At 47.1% G+C, this 15,569-nt stretch overlaps 1 protein-coding gene across 2 annotated transcripts in view; it reads right to left on the bottom strand.

Moving 5' to 3' along the window:
- LOC140385696 (KAT8 regulatory NSL complex subunit 1-like) overlaps positions 1 to 15,569 on the bottom strand; it is a 274,249-nt gene that overhangs the window by 75,773 nt on the left and 182,907 nt on the right. For both annotated transcript variants that reach the window (XM_072468119.1, XM_072468120.1), the window contains exon 2: positions 10,452 to 10,593. In XM_072468119.1, the coding sequence (XP_072324220.1) occupies positions 10,452 to 10,593 (142 nt within the window). The remainder of the gene's footprint in view (positions 1 to 10,451; positions 10,594 to 15,569) is intronic.

Here is a 15,569-nt window from a genome sequence, read left to right as displayed (position 1 = left end):
ATGCTGACATCACGTACTTTGGGCGCGATTGCGATTCCTCCATTTTGTCAGCAGCAAGCAAGTAAAATTTGAAATGGATCGTTTTGTTTTGTTTTTTAAAAAATATTTTTAATAAGGTTTTTTAACAACACAATTTTTTCCCCTTACGAACAATAACCCCCGCCCCCCCCCCGTAACAAAATAACGCAAATTCTCCCTGAGCAAGATATATACAAGGCAAGATGGTATATTTACATAGCTTTATACACTGGCTCTTGGCCGCGCGTACCATTTCCCCCCACCCTCCATGCTATCTCCCACTCGTCTAGGAACGGTAGCCACCGCCTGTAGAACCCCTGTGCAGACCCTCTCAAAGCAAACTTAATTCTCTCCAATTTTATGAACCCCACCATGTTGTTAATCCAGGCCTCCAGGCTAGGGGGCTTCGCCTCCTTCCACAATAGCAAGACCCTTCGCCGGGCTACTAGGGACGCAAAGGCCAGAATTCCGGCCTCTTTCGCCTCCCGCACTCCCGGCTGATCCACTGCTCCAAATATTGCGAGCCCCCAGCTTGGCTTGACCCGGACTTTCACCACCTGGGATATTACTCCCACCACTCCTCTCCAGAACCCCTCCAATGCCGGGCATGACCAAAACATAGGGACATGGTTCGCCGGGCTCCCTGAACATCTTTCACGTCTATCCTCTACCCCAAAGAACGTACTCAGCCTCGCCCTCATCAAATGTGCTCTGTGAACCACCTTAAATTGTATCAGACTGAGCCTGGCACACGAGGTGGTGGTATTAACCCTACCCAGGGCGTCGGCCCATAGCCCTTCCTCAATCTCCTCCCCCAGCTCCTCCCCCCATTTACCTTTCAGTTCTTCTACTCGCGCTTCCCCCTCTTCTTTCATCTCTTGGTATATTTCCGACACCTTGCCCGCCCCGACCCATACCCCCGAGATCACCCTATCTTGAACTTCTTGTGCCGGGAGCAACGGAAATTCCCTCATCTGTCGCCTCACAAAAGCCCTCACCTGCATATATCTAAATGCATTTCCCGGGGGTAACTCAAATTTCTCCTCCAGTGCCCCTAGGCTCGTAAATGTCCCGTCAATGAACAGGTCCCCCATTCTTCTTATCCCCGCCCGATGCCAGCCTTGGAACCCCCCGTCCATCTTCCCCGGGACAAACCGGTGGTTACCCCTGATCGGGGACCACACCGATGCTCCCATTGCACCCCTGTGTCTTCTCCACTGGCCCCAGATCTTTAGTGTTGCCGCCACCACCGGGCTTGTGGTGTATTTTGTCGGCGAGAGCGGCAGCGGTGCCGTTACCAACGCCCCCAGGCTCGTTCCTTTGCAGGACGCCATCTCCATCCTCTTCCATGCCGCCCCCTCTCCCTCCATAACACACTTACGGATCATCGCCACATTTGCTGCCCAGTAGTTTGGCAAAGCCAACCCTCCTCGGTCCCTGTTGCGTTCCAAGCACCCTCTCCTAACCCTCGGGGTCTTATTTGCCCACACATACCCCATAATACTCCTACCTACTCTCTTGAAAAAGCCCTTGGTGATCACAATGGGGAGGCACTGAAACACGAACAAAAACCTCGGAAGGACCACCATTTTGACCGACTGCACCCTACCCGCCAACGAGAGCGGGAGCATGTCCCATCTTTTAAAATCCTCCTCCATTTGCTCCACCACCCTCGTCAAATTCAGTTAATGTAGGGCTTCTGGCTATCTGGATCCCCAGATACCGAAAACTCCTCTCCGCCCTCCTCAGCAACAGGTCCCCTATCCCTCTTTCTTGGTCCCCTGCCTGTAATACAAAAAACTCACTCTTCTCTACATTAAGCTTGTAGCCCGAAAACTCTCCAAACTCCTCCAGAGTCTGCATGACCTCCACCATCCCCTCCATTGGGTCCGCCACGTATAGCAGCAGGTCATCCGCATATGGCGATACCCGATGCTCCTCACCCCCGCGGACTATCCCCTTCCATTTCTGAGACTCCCTAAGTGATATGGCCAAGGGTTCGATCGCCAATGCAAACAACAGGGGGGACAGGGGGCACCCCTGTCTCGTCCGTTGGTACAGCCGAAAGTACTCTGACCTCCGCCGGTTTGTCACTACGCTCGCCACCGGGGCGCTGTAAAGGAGCTTAACCCATCTAATGAACCCTCCCCCGAACCCAAACCTGCGCAATACCTCCCAGAGGTACTCCCACTCTACTCGGTCAAAGGCTTTTTCCGCATCCATAGCTGCCACTATCTCCGCCTCTCCCTCCTCCGATGTCATCGTTATCACGTTTAAAAGCCGCCGCACATTGGTATTTAACTGCCTGCCCTTTACGAATCCCGTTTGGTCCTCGTGAATCACCCCCGGGACACAGTCCTCAATCCTAGTGGCCAGTACCTTCGCCAATAGCTTAGCATCCACATTGAGGAGCAAAATCGGCCTGTACGATCCACACTGCAGTGGATCCTTGTCTCGCTTTAGGATCAGGGAGATTGTCGCCTCCGACATTGTCTGGGGCAGGGTTCCCTCCTCTCTTGCCTCGTTGAAGGTCCTCACTAGTAGCGGGGCCAGCAGGTCCACATATTTTCTGTAGAATTCCACCGGGAACCCGTCCGGCCCCGGGGCCTTCCCCGCCTGCATGCTCCCCAAACCCTTACTCAACTCCTCCAGCACAATTGGTGCCCCCAAACCAACCGCCTCCTGCTCCTCCACCCTCGGGAACCCCAGCTGGTCCAGGAATCGCCTCATCCCCCCTTCCCCCCCTGGGGGCTGGGATCTGTACAGCTCTTCATAGAAATCCTTAAATACCTTATTTATTTTCGTTGCACTTCGAACCGTGGCTCCCCTTCCATCTTTGATTCCCCCTATTTCCCTCGCTGCCGCCCTCTTACGGAGCTGGTGCGCCAGCATCCGACTAGCCTTTTCCCCGTACTCGTAAGTCACCCCTTGCGCCTTCCTCCACTGTGCCTCCACCTTGCCCGTGGTCAGCAGGTCAAACCCCGTCTGGAGCCGTCGCCTTTCCCCAAGTAATCTTTCCTCCAGGGCCTCTGCGTATTTCCTGTCCACCCGCAAGATCTCCCCCACTAGCCTCTCCCTTTCCATTCCCTCTATCTTCTCCCCATGAGCCCTGATGGAGATCAGCTCTCCCCTGATCACCGCCTTCACGCCTCCCATACCACCCCCACTCGCACCTGCCCATTGTCGTTGGCCTCCAAGTACCTTTCAATACACCCCCTCACCTTCCCACACACCACCTCATCGGCCAGGAGTCTCACATCCAGCCGCCACAGCGGGCGTTGGCCCCTCTCCTCTCCCAGCCCCATTTCCACCCAGTGCGGGGCATGGTCCGAAACGGCTATGGCCGAATACTCCGTCCCCCCCACTCTCGGGATGAGCTCCCTGCCCAGAACAAAGAAATCTATCCGGGAGTAAGCCTCGTGCACGTGGGAGAAAAAAGAAAATTCCCTGGCCTGCGGTCTTGCAAACCTCCATCGGTCCACTCCCCCCATCTGATCCATAAACTCCCCAAGTACCTTGGCCGCCGCCGGCCTCCTTCCAGTCCTTGATCTGGAGCGGTCCAGTCCTGGGTCCAGCACCGTATTGAAGTCCCCTCCCATTATTAGTCCTCCTACCTCCTGGTCCGGAATGCGTCCCAACATGCGCTTCATGAATTCAGCATCATCCCAGTTCGGGGTGTATACATTTACCACCACCACCCACGTCCCTTGCAACCTACCACTCACCATCACATATCTCCCTCCATTATCCGCTACGATAGTCTTGGCCTCAAATGACACATGCTTTCCCACCAGAATTGCCACCCCTCTATTTTCTGCGTCCAATCCAGAGTGAAATGACTGTCCTACCCATCCCTTTCTTAACCTGACCTGGTCCGCCACCTTCAGGTGTGTCTCTTGGAGCATTGCCACATCTGCCTTCAGTCCCTTCAAGTGCGCGAACACTCGAGCCCGCTTCACCGGCCCATTCAGGCCCCTCGCGTTGCACGTTATCAGCCGGATTGGAGGGACTCTCACACCCCCCCCCCCCCCCCCCCCCCCCAACCCAACCCCCCGGCCGACTAGCCATCTCCTTTTCTGGGCCAGTCCCTTGTCCGCGTCTCCCTCACTCTCCAGTCCCCCAGCTGGGGGACCCCCGTCCCAGCCACCTCTTCTGTGTCCCGTTCTCTTTCGGCCAGTGCAGCAACAACCCTTCCCCCCGCCGGTTGAAACCCGCTCTCCGCTTAGCGACCTCCGCGCTCCAGTCCGGGTATATTCTGATCTCCGCGTTGTCCCACTTGCTGCTCCGTTCCTTCTTGGCACATTTCAGGACCCTCTCTCTGTCCGTAAACCGGTGAAATCTCACCACCATCGCCCTTGGCGGCTCTTTTGCATTGGGCTTCCTCGCTAGCACTCGGTGCACCCCATCCAGCTCCAGCAATCTCGGGGGGGCCTCCACACCCATCAGCGTCCCGATCATTGTGCCCACATATGCCGCGGCATCGGCCCCCTCCATTCCTTCTGGGAGACCCAGGATCCTCAAGTTGTTTCTCCTTGATCTGTTCTCCAGGTCTTCGAGTCTTCCCGCCCACGTCTTGTGCAGCGCCTCGTGCCGCTCCACTCTCCCCGCCAGGCCCACGAGCTCGTCGCCGTTCTCACTCACTTTTTCCTGGATCTCCTGAATCTTCACCTCTTGGGCTTTCTGGGTTGCTCCAAGTTTTTCCACCATTGCCAGTATAGGCGCCACCACCTCCTTACGCAGCTCCTCGAAGCAGCCCTTGATGAACTCTTTCATCTCCTCTCTGTCCGTGGGCGCCGCCATTTTGTTTTTTTCTTCTTTCTTCTCCCGCTGCTCCAGGGCCGCTTTCCTCGCTGTTTCACTGCGGGTCCGGTCCATGCAGGGCTGTAGGGGGCTTCCTCCGTTCTTCCCCACGGGTTTTTAAAAAAAATTTTTTATACAGGTCCGTTGGGACTCCGTTAGCGGGCCCAAAAGTCCGTTTCTGCGGGAGCTGCCGACTCGCGCGGCTTAGCTCCGCATCGCCGCGACCCGGAAGTCATGGATCGTTTTGTTATAAGGAAGAGAGGGCCAGAGACACAAACACCTCAGCCAGAGCCGACTTGCCAACCTGGTTGCGAAACTGATGAATACAACTCGTACAAAGCTAAATCAAACAAGCCGCAGCTCAATTAACCTGTTAATTTTACATGGTTAGAGTTGATAATGGACAAACTTAATTCTCCATCTCTAAGTTTGTAATGGAACCAGAAGGTCTGGAGAAACGGTCATAAACTCTTTCAGCAATATAAAATTTTCATATAGGTTACAGCATTAAAGAATTGTGCTGACGGTAAAATTGTTAAATTACATTTTTGTCAGATTGGCTGTAGGGAAAAAATTTATTTTGTTCAACTTAACTGGGTGTTTCTCACAGAAAGCAATTGCAACTTTGACTGAAGCCAAAGGAGAGAAAAAAAAAAGGAGAGCTAATAGAGATAAATATTAGTCAGGCCTGCATTTTGAGGACCAAAAATACTAATTTTATCATTCACTGTGGGTAAGCCTCGAGCTCAGTTTGCAATTCATGAGAAAAGCTGGGAGATTCCTCAGAGATTTGTGGCAGAAAATAGTCAGCTTTGAACTGGCAGAGAGAAAGCATCTGCGGGGAGCTGGAAATCAGTTATGGAACCAGTCGCTGTACAAAGCTGTGGGAGCATAGAGCGCCATCAGGAACCAGATAGGTCTTTCTGGTGTTTAAGTTCCTCAGCTAGAAGGCAGTGATGCTCATTTTTGAACTGAAGAGTCCACAATAGAGGTCTGTAAACAAAATTGGAGGATCGCTTAGCCAAAAGCTAATGGAAACTGGAAAGATCCTCATGAAATTTAATTACTCAAGGAATATCTGAAACACTGAGGAGAAAGTCGTGACCTCTGAATGCACCTTCAAGATTGTCTTAACATCGAAGGGAAATCCTGAGAAACAGAGTAAAAAGTAAAACCAAGTTCAAAATACATGTAGTTGTAAATAAAGTGTTATTTCTTTTTGATGAACACATAATTTGGTTTTTGTTCAACAGCACAAAATCTTCTAGCATCATTCCGTTAGTTTTAAAGGTAGGGTGTTCAGATTTCTTCTTTTAAGCGTTAATAGTCCCTAACAGGATCAAATTACACAATAAATTGTGTACCTTGAATTACCTGAAATAATGAAAGCCAGACAAAAATGCAACATGTTGTGGTCATAGAATTTTTACATGCTGCACTAGTTGCTCAGGCAACTCAAAAGGCTCATGGATCGTCTGTCCACTGCCTGTGTTCTTCACCATCAGTGTCAAGGAAAACTGCAACTGTGGGACAAGATGTTGTCTCCATCCATGCTCAGACTCAAGAACACTACTGAAAGCAGACAGCAAATCATGTGATAGCAAATCTTGCTATTTCGGATCTAAGGTGACAAACAACCCGTCTCTCGACGAAAAGCTCAGTGCACACATTGGAAAGGCAGCCACCAACTTTAGCCGACTAACAAAATGGGCAAGGAAAACAACAAACAAACCTGCAGGAATAAGATATTTATCAACAAGACCGTAGTGTATGCTGTTTGGCAATGAAACATAGACAACTTAACAGACCAAGAAAACAAAGGCTCAGTAACTTCTATCCCTACTGCCGACGACATCCTTGGTATCACCCAAAGAGACACTCCCTTTCTAGAGAAGCATGCTCGTGCTAATCAAGCAAAGAAGGCTTCACTGGCTTAGGCAAGTGCACAAGATGCAGATGACTAGATCCTCCAAGGATATGCTATATGAGGAGGTTGCCGGTGCCAGCAGGGCACCCAAAGCTCCGATTCAAGGAGATGCAAAGCTCTCAACATCAATCACAAGTTGGAAATTCCAGCTGATGATTGATACAAAGGGTGACAGCTGTAAGCAGGAATTCACCACGATGCAATATGCAGTTTAAAAAGCTCCAAACCAGTCCAGGACTGTAAACAAAGCTTCAGCAGAGACATCTCACACAACCGGCAAGGGGCAACATTTTGTGAGGCACTTGCGACAGACTGGGCTTTTTCTGAATTGGTTTCTTCAGCTATTAGAAGCACAGCAGATGATCTCAACTGACCTCAATGTTTCTGAGGCTGCATTGCCATCATCTCACATAGATGGAGGGATGCCAATCAAGAATCAGGCAAGATCAAATTACACATTCCTGGCAAACTGTTGTGTTTTGTTCCTCCAAGGAGGTCAGTCAGAAATCTAGTCCAACTCACATGGGTTGCGAGTAAATGCTGCCAAAAATAATGGATGTCACACAGTATTTCAAAGCCAAAAGGAAGCGCAATCATTGTTTTGTAGTTAACAGCTGTCAAGTGTTTCTCTATTTTACTGGTGTAGATGCATTGAAGAATTTTGGTCAAGCAACATGGAAACTCCAAACACCTGATCAAAGATCATGGAATCTAGCATCCTGTTTTTCGGGCAAAGGATTTAACTGAATCCCCTTCTGTCCTCTCAGATGGGTGCAAAAGATAATTCAAAGAGCAGGGAGCTCATTCCCTGGTGCCCTGGCCAATTTTACCTCTCAAAAGAACATTAGAACATGCTATCTGGCCATTATCAACAAGCATTCAAAATGTGTGCTGAGAGATCGGTTCTAAAGGAGTGGGAGTGATACAGAGAATCAAAACCTGCACCACGAGTTCGGACACTGGATATAATGAACCGGGATCAGAGCAGGAATCAGGGGCCAGGTAGAAAGGAGTTGGATCATAGTAAGGATATGAAGAACAGAGAGGAATCAGAATACAGGCATTGAGGTGAAGGAGCAGCGAGGGTATCAGAGTATCAATATAGAGCAGGAGCAAAGGGGATTTGGAGTATGGATTTTTATTTATTTATTCATTTATTGGATGTGGGCATCACTGGTTAGGCCAGCATTTATTGCCCATCCCTAGTTTCCCTTCAGAAGGTGGTGGTGAGTTGCCTTCTTGAACCGTTGCAGTCCTTCAGGTGTAGGTACACCCACTCTGCTGTTAGGGAGGGAGTTCCAGGATTTTGTTCCAGCAAAGGAACGGCGATATATTCCCAAGAATGTTTGTGGAAGGGGGGCAATCAAATGGGCTGCTTCATTCTGGATGGCGTTGAGGTTCTTAAGTGTTGTTGGAGCTGCACTCATCCAGGCAAGTGGAGACGATTCCATTACATTCCGGACTTGTGCCTTGTCCATCTTTGGACTGTGGGAGGAAACCAGAGCACCCGGAGGAAACCCACGCAGACACGGGGAGAAAGTGCAAACTCCGCACAGACAGTGACCCAAATCGGGAATCGAACCTGGGACTCTGGAGCTGTGAAGTAACTATGCTAACCATTATGCTACTGTGCCCCCCCCCCCCCCCAGGTATCTGCTGCTCTTGTCCTTCTCGATGATAGCAGTCATGGGTTTGAATGGTGCTGCTTGAGGAAATTTGATGAGTTCCTGTAATACATATTGCAGATGGTATATACTGCTGCCACTGTTCGTCGGTGGAGGGATTTAATGTTTGTGGAAGGGATACCAAATCAAACGGGCTGCTTTCTCCTGGATGATGTCAAACTTCTTCATTGTTGTTGGAGCTGCACTCATTCATGCAAGTGTAGAGTATTCCATCACACTCCTGACATGTGCATTGTAGATGGTGGACAGTCTTTGGGGAGTCAGGAGGTGAGGTACTTGCTGAAGGATTCCTAACCTTTGACCTGCTCTTGTAGCCGGTGGTATTTATATGGCTACTCCAGTTCACGTTGCTGGTCAATGGTATTGATAGTGGGGGATTCAGCGATGGTAATGTCATTTAATGGCAAGAGGCAATGGTTAGATCCTTTCTTGTTGGAGATGGTCACTATTTGGCACTTATGTGGCATGAATGTCACTTGCTGCTCGTCAGCCCAGGCCTGTATATTGTCCAGGTCTTGCTGTATTTGGATACGGACTGCTCTAAAGAGTTGTGAATGGTGCTGAAAATTGTGCAGTCAGCAGCGAACATCCCCACTTCTGACCATATGATGGAAGGAAGGTCACTGATGAACCAACTGTAGATGGTTGTGCCAAGACCCCACCCTGAGGAACTCCTGCAGTGATGTCCTGGAACGGAGATGACTGATTACCAACCACCACATCTTCTTTGTGCTAGGTATGACTCCAACCAGTGGGAGTTTCTCCCGATTTCCATTGACTTCAGTTTTGCTAGGCTCCTTGATGACATACTCTGTCAAATGCTGCCTTGATGTCAAGGGCAGTCACTCTCACCTCTGGAGTACAGCTCTTTCATCCATGTTTCAACCAAGACTGTAATGATATCAGACGCTAAGTGACCCTAGCGGATCAACGGTAGCATTGTGGATAGCACAATTGCTTCACAGCTCCAGGGTCCCAGGTTCGATTCTGGCTTGGGTCACTGTCTGTGCGGAGTCTGCACATCCTCCCCGTGCGTGCGTGGGTTTCCTCCGGGTGCTCCGGTTTCCTCCCACAGTCCAAAGATGTGCAGGTTAGGTGGACTGGCCATGATAAATTGCCCTTAGTGTCCAAAATTGCCCTTCGTGTTGGGTGGAGTTGCTGGGTTATGGGGATAGGGTGGAGGTGTTGACCTTGGGTAGGGTGCCCTTTCCAAGAGCCGGTGCAGACTCGATGGGCCGAATGGCCTCCTTCTGCACTGTAAATTCTATGATAATCTATGAAACTGAGCATCAGGGAATAGGTTATTGCTCACTGATTGACACAATATACCTCAGAGGACCGTATTGCCTACTCCTGTTCAAAGAAACCGGAATCTTTCAAGCCAGGCTCTTCCGATTCATTGGTACTTACTCTTTGGAGGCCCTTTTTCTACAACATGAAATGTCATTGGAGAAAAGGTACACTGAAGGAATCACCAAGTCATTTGGAAGGAAGACAAGTGAACAGGCATGGAAACAAACTACAGGACAAAAATTAAAATAATTGTAAAAATTCAGCTTATGTCTGCAGCAAGAATTCAAACTTCGACAGAAAACCAAGCTCTAAAAAATGGGGGTAAAGGGAAGATTGTGCTGACATAGAATCACAGAAGCATGCCAACTGGACCATCTCGTCCAGTTGTCCAACTAATTAACAAATTGCATGGTTCTGTTCCCATAGTCCTATGTCTTCCTCTGCTTGCAACTGTAACTGAAATTTAACTACAATATCATTGAATGAAACATCTGTCTCTCAGTTCAGTGAAAGTTCAGTGAAAGTCAAGTCCTTCCTGCAGATATGGCATCAATGTGATGCCCACACAATGTCACAAGAACATGCTGACGATAGGATGAATAGCATACCCCTCACCACACAACCCATTTAAGTATCTGGACACTGAAATGGACATCACCTAAATAGTTGGTGTTGCCCAGTCATGGGGGAAAATACATAAAAATTCAGGCCCACTGTGCACCACCTACCTTGTTAGCACGGATCTGCCTGTATATGTCTGTCTGCTGCCTTATTCGATATTCCAGGTCAGACACCTGAGCTTGCAACCATGTCCAACGGTTGACAATTGCTGCCCTTTCCATGGCCCATCTCCACTCTGATCGACGATGTCTGTGAAAACAAATAAAAATGTTAGGATTTCTGGGGGGATAAATTAATGCACTTATCTTCAATTTTAGTTTCATGTAAATTATCCCAAATATCACACTTGTAAGAGATCAAAAACATATACAGTACACACAAGGTGCTATCATGGTAAGATGGCAAGTAGTCTTATCCAGGTTTTCTTACAAACAATACAATTTTTCATCTTATTTACCACTTCAAACACCTTGAAAACATTCAGAGTGCAAAACATTACCTCTACACAGATTTTTCCGACCCCTTCCACCAAGATTTAATACTCTGATACAAGGTCATTAGGAAAGAACAAAATAATTGCAGATAGCTCTTGGGATATAAATGAGGTGCCTGGCTCTTTTAAAAAATATACAGTTGCTATATAAGCATATGTCATATCCCAAATGGGGAGACAAATTTTGAAGTAATTTTTTTAAATGGTAATTAATTCTGGTGGTGCCACTGGCAAAGCCTGTATGTACAGTTGTATACTGGTCATATGAGGAACGGTTGAGGGCTCTGGGTCTGTACTCGTTGGGAGTTTAGAAGGATGAGGGGGCATCTTATTGAAACTTACAGGATACTGCGAGGCACAGATAGAGTGGACATGGAGAGGATGTTTCCAATTGTAAGAAAAACTAGAACCAGAGCTCTCAATCTCAGACTAAAGGGACGATCATTTAAAACGGAAATGAGGATGAATTTCTTCAGCCAGAGGGTGGTGAATCGGTGGAACTCTTTACCGCAGGAGGCTGTGGAGGCCAAATCACTGAGCGTCTTTAAGACAGAGATCTAGGTTCTTGATTAATACGGGGATCAGGGGTTATGGGGAGAAGGCAGGAGAATGGGGGTGAGAAAATATCAGCCGTGATTGAATGGCGGAGCAGACTCGATGGGCCAAGTGGCCTAATTCTGCTCCTATGTCTTATGGTCTTATTACCCATCCGTAATTGCACTGTGATTCACTTAGAGCTTGTTAGGCCACTGTAGAGTACTGTGCTGACTACCACTTCATTGTGTATATGTCCTCAACCATGCTGACTACCACATCATTGTGTATAATATTATATCGTCTCCTCTCTCCCACCACCCTTGAGCAGCAAAGCCTGGTGAATGTGTGGTGTGCAGCAAACAGGGAGAAGAGTCCATAATAGTTCTAGATACGGAACTTACAGGAGGATGCAAAGGTATTGGAGCATGTAGAACACATTTACAGAATGGTCCAGAGTAACAGAGACTTCAGTTACTTGATCTCCTTGAAGAGAAGGTGGACAGGAGTTGGAGAGCTGTTCAAGTTCATGCATGAGGGTTTAGAGAGAAGGTGTTTGAATGCCAGAAGTATCAAATAACACGAGGCACCTATTAAAAATGATTGGGGGGGGTCGGGAGATACAAAGACAACATTGAGAAATCTTTTTTATGCAGCAAGTGTTTAGGATCTGGAATGCATTGCTCGAGGGGAGGCAGATTATTTGTGATTTTCTAACGGGAACTGGATAACTATCTGAAGGGAATAAAGTCTGTGAGGAAAGCACAGCTGACCTCTAGTTGAATTGCTCTTGCAGAAAACCGGCATGGACTCAAGCCGTCAAATGAAATCCTGGTGTCTGTAACCACTCTATGAATGGTGGATACAAAAACACGAGCAACCAAGGCTGCATTAGACAAGATGACACTAGCCTCCTCCAACAGTTGTACAACTTTTCATCAGTGCAGTGTGACCGTAACCATCTTCTCCAAAATTGATGGCAGTGTGTGCCATCAACCTGTCAATTTCAGAACAGTGTCTAAAGCTGAAGGACAAGCTGAAAGATCAGCTGCATCAATCTTTCAGTTTCCACTGCCCCTAAAGTTATTGTTAAATCCTGTGGCAATTTTCAAGTATATCCACCACTGTTCAGTTCCAAAGAAGTAATATAGGGCTTGAAACATTAACTCTGTTTCTCTCTCTCTACAGAAACTGCCTGACCTGCTTAGTCAACACTTTTGTTTTCATTTCCCATTTCCAGCATCAAATATTTTGCTTTTATCCCTCTGCTGTGCAAGGCCACAGTGGACCACAGTAACAGGTCTCACAGCAAAGTTGGACTGTTCAGTCACCGAGATGTTTACATTCACAGGGAAAAATTCACTGTTTTCCATACTAACATATCAGACTGAACTTCATTTTAACCATTACCTCTATTTTGCCGGCACACAAAAGAAAAACTTGCACCAAGCTTATGTGGTAACCAGGCTGCCATCAAATGGTTCCTGCAATCAAAGCCACTGAAAGAACAGTTCATTTTATTGGCTATTTGAGCCAGTATTGGCACCACACCCTTAATCCATGGTATTTTGCACTCATATTTATTACTTATTGATCAACATCAATCGTAAATTGGCTTATTTTTGCTAGTGGTCCAGGAACAGAAAACACATGTATTTATTTTGCTGGCTGTGTTTTCAAAGATTGGGTTGATGCATCAGATGGGCATGAGTCATTGGTATGCATGAAACAGAACTTATATTTTCTGAGTTGAGTAATTTGGCAGCTCTGTGAATAGAGGGAGCTCAGCCACGAAGAGCAGAAAACTACGGATTTGGGTTTGAAACCTAATCTGTGCTCAGTTGGGGTACAGGTCCAAAGAAATCATCTGGTCTCTTTACCAACAAAGAAAAATTGACCACAAGGGGAAGGTATCAGCTGGCCACCTGGTGTATTTTGGTTTGGGGGGGGGGGGGGGGGGGGGGGAGGAGGAGGAGAAAAGAGAGAGGAGAGAGAGAGAAGGGAGAAATCACAGCCAACCACAATCCTGTTCTCACCCGTTTCCTTCTAGTAGCAAAAGGAACACAACTTTACATAGGGAAAGAGCAGGTGACTGGAATTAATTGGATAACTCTGCCAGTGAGACACCACAGCTACATAACCTCATTCTGCACTCTAACCATTCAATGATATGCACCGATACCCTTCCCAGCAGCAACCAATCGACAAAGACCTGGCAACAAATCTGAGGTCGTCAGGTAAATTGCCACAGATTGCAAATCAAACCAGAGGCCATTCAGTCTGTACAGCTTGGTGTTAAACCAGATGGAATATCACCATTTGGTCACTGAGTGAGCTCCTTGCCTGACCTTTGTTACTGCAGCTCCAATCAACCAACCTTCTTGCAAGTTACATATTCAAGAAGTACTACCTCTGGTCTCCAGAATCAAAAAATTCATAGGCACTGATTAAATCAGACTGACTGGCCAGCGTTAGATCAAATCTATGAAACACAGCCTATAGGCTTGGACCTGCACCAAATACTGACTACAAAGTTAGGCATTTTCCCAGAAGGGACAGGAAAAAAAATGCATGTTAAGCTGATTTGCGAACAGCATCATAAGAACCTAAGAGGTCACCCATCCTCTGAAGTGTGAATGGCACATCGCATAAAGAGAGGGAAAAGCCCAAAGGAAACCCTCCATGGCAAAAGGCAGTCTTCCCCATAGGAAGACATCTAAGATTCATCCTCCACCTAGAACTGCAGAAATACTCTAGGGCTTCTTTATGGAGTTTCTGTCAGCAGAAACAGCTCCCTCCTACAGCAACCAACACATTTTCTCAATGCAGCAGCTCCCACAAGGCATAATCACTCCCTAGAAATCAAGACAAAAGTCACCTCAACTCTTGACTTCCGCTACTCCCAGCATTTGATTGTCATGGCAAGTTTTGTTGCATACCTCCTGGAAGTATCATGCAACTAAAATGTTTTTCAGGCTTCATATGTATGACATCACATATGATGTCATATGTATGACATCACACATCACATCACATATTAGATAACTCCCTTTTTTTTTTTTAAAACTCCCCCCCCCCCCCCCCCCTCCCCCCCACCCCGAATAGTTGGAATGAAAAAGTCTTCCCAATGCTGGTTGTACGCCCAAAATGTTTTGGCAGTTTAATGCACACCCCAGGCAGCTTTAGGGTAAACGCATGTGTTTGCAACTTCCATCAGTATAATGGCAAAGTTAATACTTTTTTAAAACCAACACTCTAGAATAGATTATTATTCCTCTAATTCTCATGGAGTTGAAATAGGCAAACACAAGGCAGCTGAAATTTAATGCGGAGAACACGAAACTGAAGGAAAAATTAAGAAAGGAAAAATAAACTAAATGGTGCAATGTTGGGGGTGCAGGAACAGAGAAACCCGGGGTGTATGCCCAAACCTTTGAAGGTGGGCAGGCAAAGTTAAGACACAACTTACATAATTGGAGAATAAAGTTCAAAAGCAAAGAAGTGAAGATGAACCTTAACACAATACTGGTTAGGTGTTCAATTCTGGGCACCACACGTTTCCCCTTAGAGCATAGCTTGAGGGGAAATTTAATAGAGGTGTTCAAATTTTGAATGGCTTTGATACTCCGTGAAGTTTAACTATTTCCAATGCCAAAATGACCGATGATTGAAAGGACACATTTTTTACGGTGCTTAGTAAAAGGACCAAAGATGCAATTGTTATGATTAGGAATGCAGTGGCTGAAAAGATGTTCGATGCTGATTCAATAATAATTTTCAAAAGGGAATGGGATTAATACTTGAAAAAGAAACGTTTATAGGCGACAGAGAAAGATAGCAATACTAACTGAATAGCTCCATGAAAGAACAAGCAAAGGCACAATTCTGTGCTGCATGATTCTATAATTCAAGATATTTAAAGTTTGGATTTTGTCTATCGATATCAAATGCTCAATAATCAAGTGCATACCCAAGTAATGGTTGGATGCAGGAACATAGGTATGAAGCAAAGTCACAGAGAAACTGGCAAAAGTTTATATCATGGAAAGGGTCCAGAGGAGGTTCACAAGAATGATCCCTGGAATGATTGGATTGGATTATTTTCACCTGTACCGAGGTACAGCAAAAAGTATTGTTCTGCGTGCAGCTCAGACAGATCATTCCGTACATGAAAGAAAAATGAAGAATAGGGCAAACA

The sequence above is a fragment of the Scyliorhinus torazame genome, chromosome 11 (genome assembly GCF_047496885.1).
Source record: "Scyliorhinus torazame isolate Kashiwa2021f chromosome 11, sScyTor2.1, whole genome shotgun sequence".
Classification (NCBI taxonomy): Eukaryota; Metazoa; Chordata; class Chondrichthyes; order Carcharhiniformes; family Scyliorhinidae; genus Scyliorhinus; species Scyliorhinus torazame.
Note: the sequence above shows the minus strand (reverse complement) of the source record. Positions and strands in the feature narration are given on the sequence as shown.